This window comes from Bison bison, unplaced genomic scaffold (assembly GCF_000754665.1).
Source record: "Bison bison bison isolate TAMUID 2011002044 unplaced genomic scaffold, Bison_UMD1.0 scf7180017864456, whole genome shotgun sequence".
NCBI lineage: Eukaryota > Metazoa > Chordata > Mammalia > Artiodactyla > Bovidae > Bison > Bison bison.
In genome coordinates, this window is record NW_011495018.1 from 27,063,974 (window position 1) to 27,082,377 (window position 18,404).

General features: G+C 50.6%; 1 protein-coding gene across 1 annotated transcript; it reads left to right on the forward strand.

Moving 5' to 3' along the window:
- Nucleotides 1-4,470: 4,470 nt before the first annotated feature.
- Nucleotides 4,471-10,575, forward strand: CALHM3 (calcium homeostasis modulator 3). The gene is made up of 3 exons (XM_010859414.1): nt 4,471-4,757; nt 7,016-7,271; nt 9,721-10,575. The coding sequence occupies exons 1-3, from the start codon at nt 4,471-4,473 to the stop codon at nt 10,210-10,212; spliced, it is 1,035 nt and encodes a 344-aa protein (XP_010857716.1). The 3' UTR covers nt 10,213-10,575.
- Nucleotides 10,576-18,404: the final 7,829 nt, after the last annotated feature.

An 18,404-nucleotide genomic window follows, 5' to 3' on the forward strand; every position in this document is an offset into this window, starting at 1 on the left:
TCGCTCAGTCGTGTCCGACTCTTAGCGACCCCATGGACTGCAGCCTACCAGGCTCCTCTGTCCATGGGATTCTCCAGGTAAGAGTACTGAAGTGGGGTGCCATTGCCTTCTCTGAATTGCAAGTTAACACATATTAACACATATTTAAAAGTGCTAAATAGATTTAAGTCAACATTAAAATGAAAATCTGACTTTAAAAAATTTTCCAGATTTAAAAGATCTGGGGACTTCCCTGGTGGTCCCATGGTTAAGACTTTGCCTTCCAAATGCACAGGGTGCTGGTTCAATCCCTGGTTGGGGAACTGAGATCCCATGTGCCTTGAGGCCGGAAAACCAAAACATAAGACAGAAGTAGTATTGTAACAAATTCAGTAAAGACTTTAAAAATGGTTCACATCAAATAAATCTTAAAAAAAAAAAAAAAAAAAAGATGAGGCACCCCAAGGTGGGGTAGGGAGTTTAGAAGAATCAGATCTGAGGCATTATTCTGCAGCACATCTACAAGTTAATTTGCTTTCCACACACAGGAATAACAAATCTTTCTTCTATCTTCCCTCTATTTCTGCCTTTCCTTGTTCAGCAGGCCTAAGCTCCAGGCAACAAAAGGTGATCTTCCTCCCTTTTACCTTGTCCCTTAATCCCGTTGAGTTTTTCCAGTAAAAAACATTTATGGTTTTTATTGGGAAATTTTAAAAATCATTATTACAAAATAGACAATTTAGAAAATACAGAATTTTTTAAGATGTAAAGCCAGCTGCTCACCCTGAGAGGTAACATCCCTTTAAGCTGTGCTGGGCTTCCTTTTTGCCTTTTTCTTTGCTTGAGTGTTTTCCAGTAAATACCCAGCAAGGGCCAGTGCAGTCACACCAGTTGGTTCTCCTTTCCTGTGAGGCCCAGGGCCCAGGCTGACCTGGGAGGGCTGTCTCACCTCCTAGAGGTTGGAGCTATGAACAGGCTGGCCTGGGAGAGACCTTGTCCCAGTTTTCTGCAGTGTTCTCCCAGATGCATTGTCCGTTCTTTCTCTTTTTCAAAATTATTTATCTGGCTGCACAGGTCTTAGTTGTGGCACCTGGGATTTAGTTCCCTGACCAGGGATCCAACCCCCGGTCCCCTGCGTTGGGAGCACAGAATCTTAACCACTGGAAGACCAGGGAAGCCCCCATTGTCCATTCTTTTCTGGAGACTCCCAAGGTTAGAGGCGGCTGGCTGGCGGCCCTTTGACCACTCCCCTCTCCCTCAGAGTAGAATGGGAGCGCTGCGTGCTCAGATCCTCTCAGCCCACCTCTCTCCCCTCTGTTCTCAGGTGGTTCAGGGTTGAGAAACACAGCCTTAGCCAGACAGTCCCCTCTCCTGGCAGCAGCCCCGAGGCTGACCAGGGCTGGGAGGCACAGAGGAGGAGCCCAGCTTCCTTCCTGGCCCTGTCCCCACCAAGGCTGTGTGACCCAGGTCAGGACACCCAGCCTCTCCGGGGCCCTGCACCCTCCCCTGCCCCAGGAATCTGGTGGTGGTGGCTGCGGTTCTCTGCTAGAGACAGGCTAGAAAGTTTTCTCCAGAACGTGCGCCCTCCCTTCCCCTCCCCTCCCCTCTCTCCCTTCCCTCCTCCCTCCCCTCAAGTCTCCCCTCTCCCCTCCCCCGCCTCTCCTCTTCCCTCTTCCCCTCTCCCTCCCTCCCTCCTCTCCCTCTCCTCCCCTCCCCTCCCTTCTTCCTTCCCCTCCCTGCAGAGTCACACTCCAGCCCTCTCCCTCCCCGCCCCCACCCTTCCCTCACACAGGTCCTGACAGCACATCACTGGATAAACTACAAAGAATGGGACCCAGGCCTCTGTCTGTTACTACTTCATCAGAGGTAGAGACTGCACAGATAACTTAGCAAGTTTGCAGGACATATTGCGGACAGTCTGACTTAAACTACAGGCTAAATGATCTACACAGCATTCATTTGGCAGGTCCCAGAAATGGCACCCCACTCCAGTGTTCTTGCCTGGAGAATCCCAGGGACGGGGGAGCCTGGTGGGCTGCCGTCTATGGGGTCGCACAGAGTCAGACACGACTGAAGTGACTTAGCAGCAGCAGCAGCAGCAGCAGCAGCAGCAGCAGGGGTCCCTCAAACTGCCGGGCTCTCATTTTTCAGAGGAACTGAAATGGAGACACAGTAAGTCCTCCTGTATCATGAGGGTTGAGAGAAGGGAGAGACCGGCCTCAGATGGAAGTCCCCTCTCCCAGCACCCCCGGGGCTCCTGGGCGGGTGAGTAGCATGCCCAGAGCTTCACTCAGTGGTCCCCGGAGTCTCCAGAGGAAGGCCAGGTAGGCCAACGGCATGGCACGCCAGTGTGGGGCAACACACACTGATACGTGACAGGGAGACTCCGGGGCCCCGGGGTGGGGGTGGGAGGGCAGTCTTGGGGACACTTTCATATTCTCTATTTTTAACTTTTTCATAATGGTGTGTTTAATCAGAAAAAAAAGATGGAGATATTTCCATTTTCTAAAAGTTGTTTGAAATTACAGGAAGAAGGGCGGTCAGCGCAGCTGCCACAGTGCAGATGGGCTCTGTGGGGATTGGCGAGTGTTGCTGCGCCCCTGGGCCCAGAAGGACTCAGAAAGATACTTGCCTCCCGTGCTCCAGAGGGCTCATGGGAGTGGCGCTCGTGACTGTGAGCAAAGTGCCGATGACATCACTGGTCCAGGCTGGATGGAGCAGGCGTCAGTGGAGTCAAGGGCACCCCAGCCCCTGAGGTTTTCCTTAGCTCAGGGGCAGCGCTGAGCTGCCAGTGAGGGAGATAGAGGGGAGAAGATTGAGGAAGGGCCCGGGCTTCACCCACTCCCAGCCCAGGCTCAGGCCACACCCATGGATCTGTGACCAGGAGCAGTTCCTGTGGCTGCCTCCACTCCCCTCCATAAGTCAGGCTGCCTGGGTCAGGACTGGGGGCCAGGAAGATGGGGTGTTGTGGGGTGGGCTGCAGGTGAGGAGGAGGGAAAGATAGATAGGAAGAGACTGCAGGACAGAGAGGGGGACAGAGACAGAAAGACACTCGGAAAGACTCAGACACACACGCCGAGGGACGTACAGAGTCACAACACAAAGAAAGGCAGAGTCAGAGATGGAGAGACCAGCAGAACGAGAGGGAGAGAGACAGAGAGACCTCAGGGCAGCACCTTCGTTCCATCTGCTTCCTAGGAGCAGACAGAGGGGCAGGTGCAGGTCAAGGCCTGGGCAGAGAGGACAAAGCTAGAGACGGAAGCAGGGGGAATGAGTGTCAACATCACAGAGAACAAACCTCTGCCGCCCTTGCGGTATGCTTGTCACGCTGCTGGAGGCTGCAGGAACGAGCAGGTGTGAGTGCAGGTCCCATCCTAGCTGGGAGATCCACCCCACACCTGGGAGGCAGGAGCAGCAGGCAGGAGCGGCCTTTCCAAGGGCCAAATGGGAGGAGAGGCTCCCGAGAGCTGAGGTCGCCAGGGGCAGCTTGCTGAAAGGCCTCATCCTTGCGTCTTGCAGAGCAGGTGGGAGGAAGGGGCATGTGTTCTCCAGGGGAAGAGGCATCTGCAAATGTGTGGAGGTGAGAAGACACTTGTGAGTACTGTCAGGAGGGCCTTGAATGTCACGATAAGGAGGCTGATGGGGCCCGGCCACACTTGAGCAGAGGAGTGATGCAGTGGGACCTGTGCTTTAGGGAGACCTGGGCTGGCCAGTGGCCAGACCTGAAGGGCAGCAGAATAAGTGGAGGAAAGAGTCGCAGGCACTCACTGAGCCCCCACCCCATCTCCCAACACCCCCCATCTGACACTACAGTCAAGCAACCCCAAACTGCCAACCCATACCTGGCTGCTTCTCACCTCCGTGCCCTTGACCAGGCAGTACCCTCCATCTAGAAGGCCTCCCCTTCCCCAACCCGGGCAAACACTGAAACAGTTTCAATGCTCTTCAAGAGACTTCTCTTGCAGGATGGCTTCAGGCAGAGTAAGGCGTCCCTCCTGGCTCCTCCCAGCACAAAAACCAATGTGAAAGCTCCCTGGGCTCAGCAGAGCTAAGTCATGTTCTTAACCAAGAACCGGAAAATGTAACTGGCTCCATCAGTGCCATGGCCTTAACCACACCCAGAATTTGCCTGTCCTCCACGGGCAGCCCCACCAGCTGTCCAGCATCAGTATCCAAACCCTGAAGAAAGGAAGGAATCGGCTGGGGAGGGATGGGGGGACAGGGTGGGGCCCATTTGCCTAGAGGTGCTGTGGGCTGGCTGGTTACAGAGCAGTGACTCATCTCCCAGAGAGGAGCGGAGCAGTAGGGGACAGTTGGGAGCCTGTAGAGAGAGCCTGCCTCTGCCTCACACCCTTGGCCGGACGCCGTCTCCTCCTGGTCCCCTCAGGCCCTTGGAAGAGAAGAACCTCTTGCAGCCCCTGACTTGCCCCCAGTGTGGCATTGACCAGGAAGGCAGCTGAAGCCTCCCTGGCCCCCACCCAGGCCGCGGCCATGGATAAATTCCGCACACTCTTCCTGCACTTCCAGTCCAGCTCCGAGTCGGTAATGAATGGCGTCTGCCTGCTGCTGGCCATGGTCACCGTCAAGCTGTACTCCTCGTTTGACTTCAACTGCCCCTGCCTGGCGCGCTACAATGCCCTCTACGGACTGGGCCTGCTGTTCACACCCCCGATCGCCCTATTCCTCTGCGGCCTCCTGGCCAACCGGCAGTCCGTGGTGATGGTGGAGGAGTGGCGCCGGCCCGCCGGGCACCGGAGGAAGGACCCGGGCATCGTCAGGTGCGGTCCCACCCCCCTCCAGCTCCCCGTGGGCATTGTCAGGGGCTCCCCCAACTGCATAAGTACTGCCAGGGGCTCCCCAAACCCCAGTGACCCCCATGGGTATGGTCAGGGCTCCCCCAGGCACCCCCACAGGCACCCTACTTTCAGATGTGCCCCCTGCTCTCCCCCAGAAAATGATACCAAGGCACCATCAGTTCACAGAGACAGATTTGCCAGTCTCCACTCTGGAAACAGATATTTCTGATCCCGTTGTCTGTCACCTTCCCACGCCCAATGATAAAGACGCGTGAATGACACAGGACTCCTAAGAATTATCCAGGTCACGTCTGTCCTGCTGGCCATGGATTATAACTCCCCACATGCATGAAGGACCATCCCATGATGTGCATACCGTATTACACATATGAGAGGCGTGGTTGGCTTGAAGGCTGCATCCTGTCTCCTGCAAGCTCCCCGAGGGCAAAGACCCCATATGCTATCACTGTGTCCTCAGACCCTGGTCGGTGCCCTGTATCAAGAAAAGCTGATGGGGAATTCCCTGACCGTCCTGTGGTTAGGGCTCGACACTTTCACTCTTTCACTGCTGTGGCCTGTGTTCAATCCCTGCTCAGGGAACTCAGATCCTGCAAGTCATGTAACACAGCCAAAAAAGAGAGAGAGAGAGAGAAGAAAAGCTGACAGACTTTAGCAATTCATAATACTCCCTGGCCAACAGTCAGCCAAGCTCTGTGCCAAGTACTGTGTGTGCACAGCCTCTGAATTCTTACCTCGGCCCTGGGTCTCTTCCTGTCTTGGATCCATTTTTAAGGATGGGGGACCTGAGGCACAGAGAGGTTAAGTCACTTGGCTGAGCTCCCACAGCAAGGAAGAGGCTCAGATTCAAATCAAACCCAGAACCGCTGCCCTGAGTGTTTTAGACAAAATACCCAAGTGCTCTAGATCCACGGGCAGTGGTAGGAGGGACTTGGTGGGTTTTAGTTCACTTCTGATCTTCTCCTCTCCTCTATTGATGTAGACAACTGGGGTGTTCTCAAGGGCATATTATGTAACTTCGTAACAAGTCTTTGTTTCCACCTTCTAACCACCTTGCCCCCATAGAAAATGCTGGAGCCACCCCTGCCTACAACATATTTATAATTCACCACCAGGTAGGCCATGTACACACACACATACACACAGCCAGCGCACACCATCCTATGTTTTGTATACAACCAGCCTGCCAATGCAGGAGACATAAGAGACCCAGGTTCGATTCCTGAGTGGGGAAGATCCCCTGGAGGAGGGCGTGGTAACCCATTCCAGGATTCTTGCCTGGAGAATCCCATGGACAGAGGAGCCTGGTGGGCTACAGTCCTGGGGTCACAATGAGTCAGACACAACTGAGCGACTGAGCACACGCGCAAGTTAAAAACACCTGCATTCTGTGCATAAGCAGCCTCTCTTTAATGTTGCCAGGGGCTCCCGGCTCCCTGTGATTCAGCCACGCAGGGAGGCTTTTCCTCTGGAGTCTTGTGGTTCCAGCTCCACTGAGCTCCTGTCCTGTGACCAACACCCAATTCAGGCCACTAGACATAGTAGGTCAAAAGAGGCACCTGGGGACAATCAGAGGCTCCCTGGACACTGCAGGAGGTGTGTAATGCCGTCTCTGGGCAGGTTATTCCACAGGACCCTCTTAGTTTAGGGTCCCCCCAAAAGCAGGCTCTGGAAAGAAGTGATAATAAGGAGGCAACTGGGGCTCAGTCCTTTGAGGGGCCTAAGGGAGTGGGTAGAACCCACTTCAGAATCATCCCACTGAGGGTCCCGGATGCTGGGGCATTAAACTACCAGGCCCTGCCCTCTGGGATTGAGGTGAACCCTCCAGGCCACCCCGCACTGGGAGCAGGGACTCCTCTGAAGCCTCAGAGCCATGCAGGGGGCTGAGGTCAGAGGTCTTCAGGCTCTCCACGTGAATAGAAACTACCCACCAATGCTCTAGATGCTTCTGGCCTGAGCAGAGCACTAACAGAGTCTGCTACAAAGGCTCAGGCAGGAAGAATACCAGCTCCCCAGTGTTCCAGTCCCAGGGCTCCCAGGACCCCAGCTCTGCTTCTCCCCAACCCTCTGCTGCTCGGGCCTCTGCAGTGGGAGCTGCAACCCTCCCTTTGGGGTAACCACGCACCATCCTGGGAAGTTCATCCTCGCATCCCCCCTGTAGCCTTCCTGCTGCAGCTGAATTCTGGCTGCCCTGTGTTCCCGCTCCCTTCCTCTGTTCCCAGGTACATGTGCTCCTCTGTACTGCAGAGAGCGCTGGCCGCCCCCCTCATCTGGATCCTGCTGGCCCTCCTCGATGGAAAGTGCTTCGTGTGCGCCTTCAGCAGCTCCGTGGACCCTGAGAAGTTTCTAGACTTCACCAACATGACCCCCAGTCAGGTGCAGCTCTTTCTGGCCAAGGTGCCCTGCAAGGAGGATGAGCTGGTCAGGAACAGCCCCGCTCGGAAGGCGGTGTCTCGCTACCTGCGGTGCCTGTCACAGGTAATTTGGGGGGTTGGGGGGTTTCTTCTCCCTGCCCTGGGAAATGTCCTGCACTGGTTCCGAGGGGTGCGGGGTGAGGAGGTATACATGGTTTCCTGAGGCCCCCTCCCAATGCTAGAGACACAACCGCGGAGCATGTGGTCCCTGGGGGGGTGATCAGAGACATGACCCATACACAGGACAGTGTCAGGCCCAGGATGTGGGCACTTTGCCATCAACACTGACTCACCTGAGGGTGGAGACCAGGTGTCCATACCCTTCTGGAGTCAGCTAGGCTCATCTCCAGGTTGGATGGCAGGAAACGCTGCAGATATACTGCACTACCCTGCCCCCACCCCACACACGCATTCTGCCCACCCCTCAGAAATAACAGTAATTACCACTTATGAGGCACTTATGTGTCAGGCACTGTTAAGCATTTCACATGCATTACTTCATTTAATTCTCAAAACTGCCCTATGAGATAGATGCCATCATGATTGTCCCACTTTGCAGATGAGGAAACTGAGGCTCTGAGAGTTTAGTTCACAAGGCCAAAGGCACACAGTTTGTAAGAGGCTGGGCAGGAATCTAAAATGGCATTCCTCCAAACCCTCCCCTACTATGCAGGTCCTCCCCAGACGCTTGGCTCCCCACAGAGCACAGAATCCATTATCCTGGGGACAAACCACAGCCCAAGCTCCAGATCCCACCCTCACCACTGCCAGAGCCTGCTTGGGCTGTGTCTCCCCAAAAGTGTTTACATGGTCCCACCACGTGCAGAGCATCACTGGAGATACACCCTAGCTCTCTGGGGTGTCAGGACAGGCTCATGGTGAATGCAGGCCCGTGGAGTGGCAAAGAGAAGGCCATGCTTGGGACACACTTGATTCTGCTTCAGACTGTGACCACGGCCATGAGCCCCTTCCCCTCTGGGCCTCGGGTTCTCCTGCAAAATAAACGGAGGTTCGGTCTACTCACCTTGATGTCCCTGTGGATGTAAACACTGTAGACTAGTTCACTATCCCTGGAAAGAGTGCAGAATCCTCAGACCAGGGTTTGAGTCCTGACTCAGCTGTAAACGATCAGTCACATTAAATGCTCCTCCAAGTAAAATACTCACACAAGCATTTTAAACTTAGAGTGGGGGGAAGGGAGGGCCTCGTGAGAGGCCAGGCAGAGAGCTTTGTCAATCACATCTACAAATGATAAGGATTCAAATAAGTCTTGTGGTTTAGAGGATGATTTTTCTGCTCCAGGTCTATAAAGTTGCTCTAGTCCTAGGTGATGTCTCAATACCTCTGGCTGGGCAGAGGGGAGGGCCAGGAGCAGCCAGGCTGGGGCTCCAGCCTCAGAATTACTTCAGCTTCTCTTTACTCTTGGCCTGGAACACTGTTTCCTGTTCACATCTTGTAAACTATCATCAGCCTTTAGGTCTCAGCCTCAACTTCACTGTTCTCTGAGGCCTCAAATTCAGGTCAGGTGTCCCCTCTCAGAATTTCCATGACCCAAGATACATCCCTCAACATGGCACTTAGCCAGTCATCACCTATGTCATTGTAACTTCCACTAAAGTGTTAGCTCTGTGAGAGCAAAGACTGAGTCCTCGGTATCTCCCTGAAAATATAGGATGGATGGATGCATAGATGGGATGGATGCACATATATAAGCATGGATGAAGAACCAGATAAAAAGACGAAAGGATGATGGGTGGATGCACAGATGAATGGATGGGAGTGCAAGAAGGCGAAACGTTACCTCCACCCACCTTAGGTTTTCAGCTGAGACTCTAACAAAAAGAATGATTAACAGGAGGAAAATAAACAGTTTAGCATTGTGTGAAGTGCTCATCAGGCAGGGGGAACCTAAAACAGAGTCACTCTAAGCAGTGGCTTAGAACTGCGGCTTATATAGCATCTTCAGCTATGAACAATACCTTTGTAGAAAAATGTCAGGACAAAGGAAAGCAGCTTTATGCTTCCAAGGGTGGAAACTGTGGGAAGATAAATAAATACATGGGAGGAAACAAAAGGATTGTAAGGTGTGTTTGTTCAGGAGGAAGGCAGGGGGGATAAATAACAAGTGGATAGATGATTAGATAGAGATAAATGGAAACAAGGATGAGAGTATGGGAACATGAATGGATGGGAGCATAGATGGTTGGATAGAGGGATATGGACAGATAGGAGCATGGTTGAGAAGGTGGCTTGATAGGAAGACAATAGATATATAGTCAGATAAGAGGATGGATGACGGGATGGATGAGAGATAGTTGGATAGAAAGTGGATGGAAGGAGGAATGAATGAATGGGAGAGAGGATGGATGGAGGTAGTTGGTAGAATGGATGACTGAATTGGAAGGCGGGTAGATCTGAAAATGGATGGAAGGGATAAGTAAAGGGGACACCCTTGCCACACTGTACAATATCTGTGTGTCTGAACGCTTACATTAGCGCTCCCCACCCTCTAGGCCATTGGCTGGAGTCTCACCCTGCTGCTGATCCTCCTGGCCTTCCTGGCCCGCTGCTTGAGGCCCTGCTTCGACCAGACAGTCTTCCTGCAGCGCAGATACTGGAGCAACTACGTGGACCTGGAGCAGAAGCTCTTCGACGAGACGTGCTGTGAGCACGCGCGGGACTTTGCGCACCGCTGCGTGCTACACTTCTTCGCCAGCATGCAGAGCGAGATGCAGGCGCGGGGGCTGTGCCGGGACTCTGCGGGTAGGGGTCCGGAGGCCCCTGAGAGGCCCGAGCCCCCAGACGGCCTGGACGGTGGAAGCGGGAAGGCCCACCTGCGCGCAGTCTCCAGTCAGGAGCAGGTGGACCGCCTCCTGAGCGCCTGGTACTCCAGCAAACCACCACTTGACCTCACAGCATCCTCTGGGCTCTGGGGGTGCGGCCTCACCCATCGCGCCCCCACAGTGGTCCCGGGCACCAGGGAGTCCCCACACACTGACGTGTAAGGACCCAGACCGCATCCTCACGTAAAATGCCCGCACTGACAAGGATGTGGGGGCTTTCCAGGCAGTGGGGACCCCATGGCAGGGCAGCTTAACCCTTGTCAGCCTCCTTCCCCAAAACAGCCCAGTGCCTGGCCGAGCTTCTGGGCGTGGCCTCTTGTGTGCTCTAAAGCTGTGCTTCACAAACTTCCTTGTGCTCACGTGTTCACCTGGACTCTTGTCAAATGCAGATTCTGATTCAGTCCATCTAGGACCAGGGCCAAGACTGCATTGCTGACGAGCTCCTGATGCTTCTGGTCAGTGGACCAAACTCCGAGTAAGAGTCTAAATAGATCTGTCCTGGGTGCTGGGTCCTAGATGTCCATATTCTAAATCTAAAATAATAATAATGGCAACAGCACCTGCTTGTATGATGCTTACTATGTACCAGGCACTGCTCTAACTTCTTTCTATATATAACTCATTTAATCTTAATGATAATCTGATGAAGTAGGATGATGACTAGCCCCATTTTTTTTAGAGAAGGAAAGTGAGGCATTAAAGGTTAAGGTGGCTGAGGTCACCCATATAAGAGCTGGAATTTGATCTCAGGACATCAGCTCTAGAGTCTGCTCTGAGCTACTACATTAATCCTCTAGGCTATGTGTGTGTGTGTGTGTGTGTGTGTGTGTGTGTGTATGCACGCATGCATGTTCTAGATTGTGTGTGTGTGTTTTCAGGGCCATGGCTGGGTTTCCTGCAGCCTCCAACAAGGTTCTCTGAGTGAACTCAGCAAACCCTGCTTGAGAATTCTTCTCAAAAGTACAAATTAGTGTCTCTTGCTGACTACTGCAGACGAATAGCTTTATATCTTTTCAGGGGGATTTTTCTGTTTCTGAATGTCAAGGGGGAGCTGACCCTTCCAGCTCCCATCTTCTCCAGTTCCACCAATTCTGTTCTAACCAACCAAGGCCAAGCAGCCTTCAGGTGCAGCTCGTTTGTCAGCCCAGCCTTCTGCTCACCTCCAGCCAGCAAGCACTTCCTCCGTCACCTCTCCACTCACCACCCTCCTCACCACCTGCAGCCTGACCCCTGAGCTTGACCTTGCTTTCTAAGGCTGCCTCCTTTGCCAGGCATCCCAGGGGCATCTACCCACTGCCCTCAGCAAGAAGCTGACACCATGGTAAGAATTTCCCTAGGGATACGAGGAATGGACCAGATCTACAAGTCAGGGTGCAAATCAGGTGTTCAGGCAGCCCTAGACATCTCCATTGAACAAACACTCCAGGTGATTCTGCAAAATCCAGTGTTTAAAAACCTCTGGACCAAGTGTGGGTGTGGGGTCTGACTCAGGGATGAAGACCCTCGAAATACCAGGGTTAAATCTTCCTGGAAGAACTGCCTCTGAGTCTCTGGCAGCCCAAACAGCAAAGGTTGAGGAAGATCTATTCTGTGAGCTCCTCTGGGTCTCGGCCCTTCCCTGATGACTCACTCACCCCCACCCGCCGCACACACATCCTGTTATTGCCTCTGTCAGCACAACAGTGCTTGGTGACCACAGACATGCAGTAGGTTCACTCTATGCTTTACTGGTAATGAGGGCATGGGGGCAGTACAGGGGTCCTGGAGCCCAGCTCCCTCCGTATCAGGCAATCTCTGCTCTCCTGGGTGCTTGCCAAAGGGCCTAGGAGGACCAGACTATCCATACAGCCCAGTCTTTCCCCTGCTACCTCGCTGTGGTCAGGCCATGCAAATGTCTAAAATGGTACTGGGCAGGCCAAGATTTAGGCAAAGTGTTAGCAGGGATTGGTGGGGGAGGGAGGAGGCAGACCTTGGACATGATCCAGTCAGCAGGGCCGAGTGCCCAGCCCAGGGAAAGGAGGCTCAGAGACCCCACCCTGGGCTTTAAAGAAGCAGTATCTGGACCAGTAAAGGGCCACTTGCCTTCTTATATTGAGCCTACTGCATAGAAAGCACTGTGCCAGGGAGGAGGGAAGGAAGAATACACAGATGATGCATATTGCCCCACCCCCAAGGAACTCACTCTCTACTAGAGGGACCGAGATGGGTACAGAAATCATTACAACCCAAAGCAAAAGGTGTAAAGTGATACGATAGCGCCAAGCTGTGTGCCACAGAGATTCAGCATGAAGAGTAGTGGCTCCAAGCTGAGAGAATCAGAAGGATGTCATTACAATGGGCCTTAAAGGATGGGGGCGGGGGTTTGACAAGTAGAGAGGGATGGGGATGGGGGAGCAGAGCATCTACAAGGAGGAAACAGAACAAAAGCAAAGAATTGGGGTTCACTGGTTCACTCAGCAAACTTTGATGGAATGCCTAGAGCACCAAAGAGCAGGAAAGGCATCGTCCTATCTTAGTGGAGATTCCAGTCTGAAGGGGAGATAAGACGTGAGCCAGTGAACAAACAACCGAGTGCAGGGTGTGTGGTCCGGCCTGAGCAAAGTGAAGGACCTTCGCCAGAGGGCCAAGGAGTCTGTTCCAATGAATCCCACCAAGAGATGCTTTCTGAGCCCCACACCCAGTGACACCATCTTGGATCCTGGAGCCCTCAAATGCCTCCTTACCCTCTTCAGTCCCCAGATGACATGGTTTCAAACCCCAAACCTCTTTGCCATCATCCTTTCACACCACCATTTACTCATATCCTGGGAGAGATCCTGTGTGTAGCTCATGCCACTCCACCTGGGGGTGAGGGACCCAGGTGGCAGGGTGCCACCTGCTCCCCTCCCAGGAGAGCAGCCCTCGTGGGTGCTCATGCTCATTGCCCAAGTCTCCTTCAACTCTGGGAGACAGTCCTTCTGAATACACCCTGTACACAAGGCCTCTCTTCTGGGAGACACAGTGACTAGCTGGGCAAGGCAGAAATGTACTGTAAGAGTGACTTTGGCTGTGTTAGTCCCCTGTCTCACATGGTCTGGGCAGCTGCGGTTCTGCATGAGAAGTGGAAGATGGTGGCATCCTTGAGGGTTTTGCTCAGGTCTTTGAGGTTATCCTACAGGCAAGTGCTTCCAGGCAGAGTCAGAAGGCAGAATGATACTCCACCTGGCAGTGATCCCTGAAGCTGCAGGAATGGATACGCCAGTGAGAGAGAGAGACTGAGTGAGAAGAGGAAAGACTGAGACCTTTAGAGCTTTGGGGGAGAAAGACCGGGCAGCAAGTGAGAATAAGAAATCACAGGGACAGAAGTTCTGTAAGAATGCCAGGGGGCAACCTGGTGCTCTGTGACAACGTAGAAGGGTGGGATGGAGTGGTGGGTGGGAGGGAGGTTCAAGAGTGTTAGGACATCCATATACTTATGGCTGATTTACGTGGTTGCATGGCAGAAACCAACACAACACTGGAAAGCAATTATCCACCAATGAAAAAAAATTTTAATTACGTTTTGAAAGCCAAAACTGATCAAGTTTTGACTATTTCATTCAATCCATGCCTTGATGAAATAAGATTTTACTAGATGGGCTCTAAGATCCTTCCCAACACTGGTTTTCTATGGTTGTAAGAGTCCAATCTTGGTAATATCTAAATAATTATTAGAGTCATAGAGATTTGTACTTTCTGGGGAACAGAATCAATCAATAAGCAAGCAGCTTTTTTAAGGAAAAAAAAAAGAATGCCAAGAAGGAGTGAATTTCAAGATGAGGGAATGAATGAATGAAAGTTGCTCAGTAGTGTCCAACTCTTTGTGACCGCATGGACTATACAGTCCATGCAATTCTCCAGGCTAGAATACTGGAGTGGGTAGCCTTTCCCTTCTCCAGGGAATCTTCCCAACCCAGGGATCAAACTCAGGTCTCCTGCATTGCAGGTGGATTTTTAACCAGCTGAGCCACAAGGGAAGCCCAAGAATACTGGAGTGGGTAGCCTATTCCTTCTCCAGGGGATCTTCCCAACCCCAGAATCAAACTGGGATCTCCTGCATTGCAGGTGGATTCTTTACCAACTGAGCTATCAGGGAAGCCCTAAAGATGAGGGAAGGATGAGCAATGAATCCAGAGCTTCAGGGAAACCAGCAGTGGGGGCACAGGGGACTGAGTGAAAATCATAGGTTCTTGGTAACCTTCCAGGGCAGGGGAATGCGTCCCCAGGGAGGTGGTCCTGGCAAAGCAGATGGATGGGTTTCTGTAGGAATCACCTAAATCCCTGGACACCTGCCCCACCCAGCCTCATAAAGGAAGAGTGGGAGGTCTGGAGCCTGCTCCCATTTAGAATATTGATATGGAGGAGGGCACCAGGACCTAAAGACTATGATGGGAGTCAAGGAATCCATACTTCTCTGCTGAGAGCCCACCTCTGCCCAACTCTTTGAGGTCAAATGAAATGAGTTCTCCCTGAAGCTTGATCAGCTCTCACATCGGGGAGGGCCGGAGGGCTATGGAAAGAGGAGAGTGGCCCTGAGGCTCTAGAGAAGAGCAGTAGGAGATGGCTGGGGTGGCCAATGGTAGCAGAATAGAGGTGACATTGGTCTGCCAGTGGCTATCGCCATGGTGGTGAGCTTTGAATGTACACCAGCCCTTCCTGCCCACCCAGCCAGCACACAAAGGGGGACCTGCTCTTCAGCCCTTCCTACTCTGCTCACAGAAGCTAACAGAGCCAGAGCGGTGAGGACTGTCATGTCCTATTTGTGTCCAGATTCCTACCTCCTCACAAATTCATCTTGGTCCAAGGCTCACTTCTCTCCTTTATTCACTTACTCGAGTATTCATTCCAATATTCAGCACTTGTTAACTGAGCATCTCTTACACCAGGCACACTGTTCTGAGCCCCAGGAACATAGCAGGAAAACAAAACAGATGTGGGCCTTTATGGTCCGATGGGAGCTCTGGATATTAAACAAACACACCCTCTAAAACACATTACTAACTGAGATCAGTGCTGTGAAGAGGAAGTACATGGGTCGGGCGGAGGGCATGAAAGCCTTTGTCAGCAGGACTCAACTAAGCTAAGGGTTCAGGATCTTCTCTCAAGAAAGGCAACCTACTGAATAGAAGATATTTACAAATGATATCCCAGTAATGGGTTAATATCCAAATGATACAAAGAACTTACACAACTCAAAGTCAAAAAAACAAACAACCTGATTTAAAAAATGGGCAGAGGACCTGAATAGACATTTTTCCAAAGAAAAGATATCTATGGCCAACAGGCACATGAAAAGATGCTCAACATTATGAATAATCAGGAAAAGGCACATCAAACCCACAATGAGATGTCACCTCACACGTGTCAGAATGGCTATTATCAAAAAGACAACAAATAACAAGTGTTGGTGAGGGTGTAAGTGTTAGTGCAGCCACTAGGGAAATAGAAGAGAGATTTCTCAAAAAGTTAAAAATAGAACTACTATATGATCCAGCAATTCCACTCTTGAGTATTTATCTGAAAAAAAAAAAAACAAAACACTCTCATATTTTAGAGTGACAAGAACCAGAACTCAGTTACATGCATTTCTTATCTTTGAGACTTATTTCCATGAGCCAACATCCCTATGTTCATTGCAACATTACTTACAAGAGTTAAGATATGGAAGCAACCTAAGTTCTCATCAACAGATGAATTGATAAAGAAGATGTGAAATATGTATATATAACGGAATATTACTCAGTCATAAAAAAGAATGAAACCTTGCCATTTGCAACAACATGGATATGCCTAGAGAGTTTTATGCTAAATGAAATAAGTCAGAGGAAAGACAAATACAGTATGATTTCACTTATGTGGAGAATCTGCAAAACAAATGAACACATGTCACAAACAGAAAGAAAGTAATTGATATAGGAAACAGATAGTGCCTAAGGGGAGAGGACTTAGGGGAGGGGAGAAATAGGGAAGGGAGATTAAGAGGTGCAAACTTTTAGCTGCAAAATAAATGAATATTCATTCAAATATTCAGCACTTGTTAACTGAGCATCTCTTACACCAGGCACACTGTTCTGAGCCCCAGGAACATAGCAGGGAAACAAAACAGATGTGGGCCTTTATGGTCCGATGGGAGCTCTGGATATTAAACCAACACACCCTCCAAAACACATTACTAACTGAGATCAGTGCTGTGAAGAATAAGTACATGGGTATGAAATGTACAGTATGGGAAATACAGTCAATAATTGTGAAATATCTTTGTATGGTGACAGATGGGGACAACTTACCATGGTGATCGTTTTGAAATGTATAGAAACATAAAATCACTATGCTGTGTACCAGGAACTAACCTAGTGTTGCTGGTCAACTATACTTCAAAAACAAACAAACAAAAGAATGGGTGGAGCTCAGAGGCACCTGTTGCACTGATGTCTAGGGTCAGAGAGAGAAAGATGAAAAAGAGCAGAGACAATAGTAAGAGGTGGGGGCTTCTATGCCAGAACTCAATCACATGACCCTAAGCCACATGAAACGGGTGGGAATTGTAAGGAAGCCCATGAAATGTTTGCTGGGCACTGCCATATTTTGTCACAATGTACAACCTCCAGTACAGTTTGACTGATGCAGAAGAGAATGCACTCTGTCCTTATCAGTTAAAGCCCGCATACCTCTGATAAAACAGCCTGACAGTCCTTGAGCCACCTCGGCAGCCCCATCTGACTCATGGCTCGGTGCCCCCCCCAGTTGCTGGATGAGCGCTGTGCACTACACACACACTCATGCTGTCCTATGCAAATGAGGCATTTTCCTAAAGTACAGCATCCGCTCTCCAGAGGCCCCCTTTGCATGCTGCTTTTCATGACACTTAACTCTTTCAAGGTGGAGGGGACTCATTGGCACTGGGATGGGTGCCCAGACGGCACTCCAGAGGGCAGGAGGAGAAGGAGCTGGTGCACACCCCAGCAGTGGCCGTGGTTGGGTCTGCTGTTAATGCATTGAAACGTTTGAGTGGGGCTGATATCCTGCTCTCCATGTACACCCAGTCATGCTCAAGGAGTTCAGGGGAGAAGTGGTGAAGACACAAAGCATTGCTAAGTCACTACCAAATATCCTGCCACAGTCGGCAGGGTAATGGGCTCCCAAAGTCCACCAAGGGTCCCCTATCTCCAGAATGTGTTACCTGCAATAGGGACTTGGCAGATATGATTCTGCTGAAAAGCTTGAGATGAAGAGACGATCCTAGATTAGCCAGGTGGGAGGTTCCTGCTGTTGCTGCTGCTAAGTCGCTTCAGTAGTGTCCGACTCTGTGCGACCCCATAGACGGCAGCCCACCAGGCTCCCCCGTCCCTGGGATTCTCCAGGCAAGAACACTGGAGTGGGTTGCCATTTCCTTCTCCAATGCATGAAACTGAAAAGTGAAAGTGAAGTCTCTCAGTCGTGTCCGACTCTTAGCCACCCCATGGACTGCAGCCTACCAGGCTCCTCTGTCCATGGGATTTTCCAGGAAAGAGTACTGGAGTGGGTTGCCATTGCCTTCTTTGACCTTCCTCAAATCCCAGTGCATCATGACATTGGTCACCTTGGTACATGACACTGGGGCAAACCAAGGGAATTTGGAGATACCTTTTGAAAGCCTGTTGGGAAAAAGGCAATTATATTACTATTTTCTTGATCTAATATAATTATGAGAATAAGAAGGAAGATGTAAAACAAAGTATTAGGAAAGATATTAAATATTGAATTGATACAAAACATTAAAATGGAATCTCCCAGACTTCTTAAAATGAGAAATTTGAGCTTTCTTCAGTGAGCACAGCTTTTTAACATTGGACTTCTTGCATGAAATGACCTCAGGCAATTCTTATTCAAGGGTCTTTTACAAAATTTTTTAATTTTATTTTTTAAGGGTCTTTCTTAAAATTAACAGATAACATTGTATTAGTTTCAGGTGTAAAACATAATAATTAGTTATTTGTGTATTGTTAAATGTTCCCCACAATAAGTCTACTTAGCATCCATCACTGTGCATGGTTAAAAAAAATTTTTTTATGATAAGAACTTTTGAGATCTACTCTCTTAGCAGCTTTCAAACATACAATACAGTATTATTAACCATAGTCACCATGGCATCTGGTCTCATCACTTCATGGCAAATACATGGGGAAACAGTAGAAACAGTGACAGACTTTATTTTTGGGGGCTCCAAAATCACTGCAGATGGTGACTACAGACATGAAATTAAAATACACTTGCTCCTTGGAAGAAAAGCTATGACCAACCTAGACAGCATATTAAAAAGGAGAGACATTAGTTTGCCCACAAAGATCTGTCTAGTT

Coding starts and splice junctions, on each gene's coding strand:
- CALHM3 (XM_010859414.1), top strand. CDS start 4,471: ATGGATAAATTCCGCACACTCTTCCTGCACTTCCAGTCCAGCTCCGAG. Junction 4,758..7,015: donor AAGGACCCGGGCATCGTCAG/GTGCGGTCCCAC, acceptor CTCTGTTCCCAG/GTACATGTGCTCCTCTGTAC. Junction 7,272..9,720: donor ACCTGCGGTGCCTGTCACAG/GTAATTTGGGGG, acceptor CCCACCCTCTAG/GCCATTGGCTGGAGTCTCAC.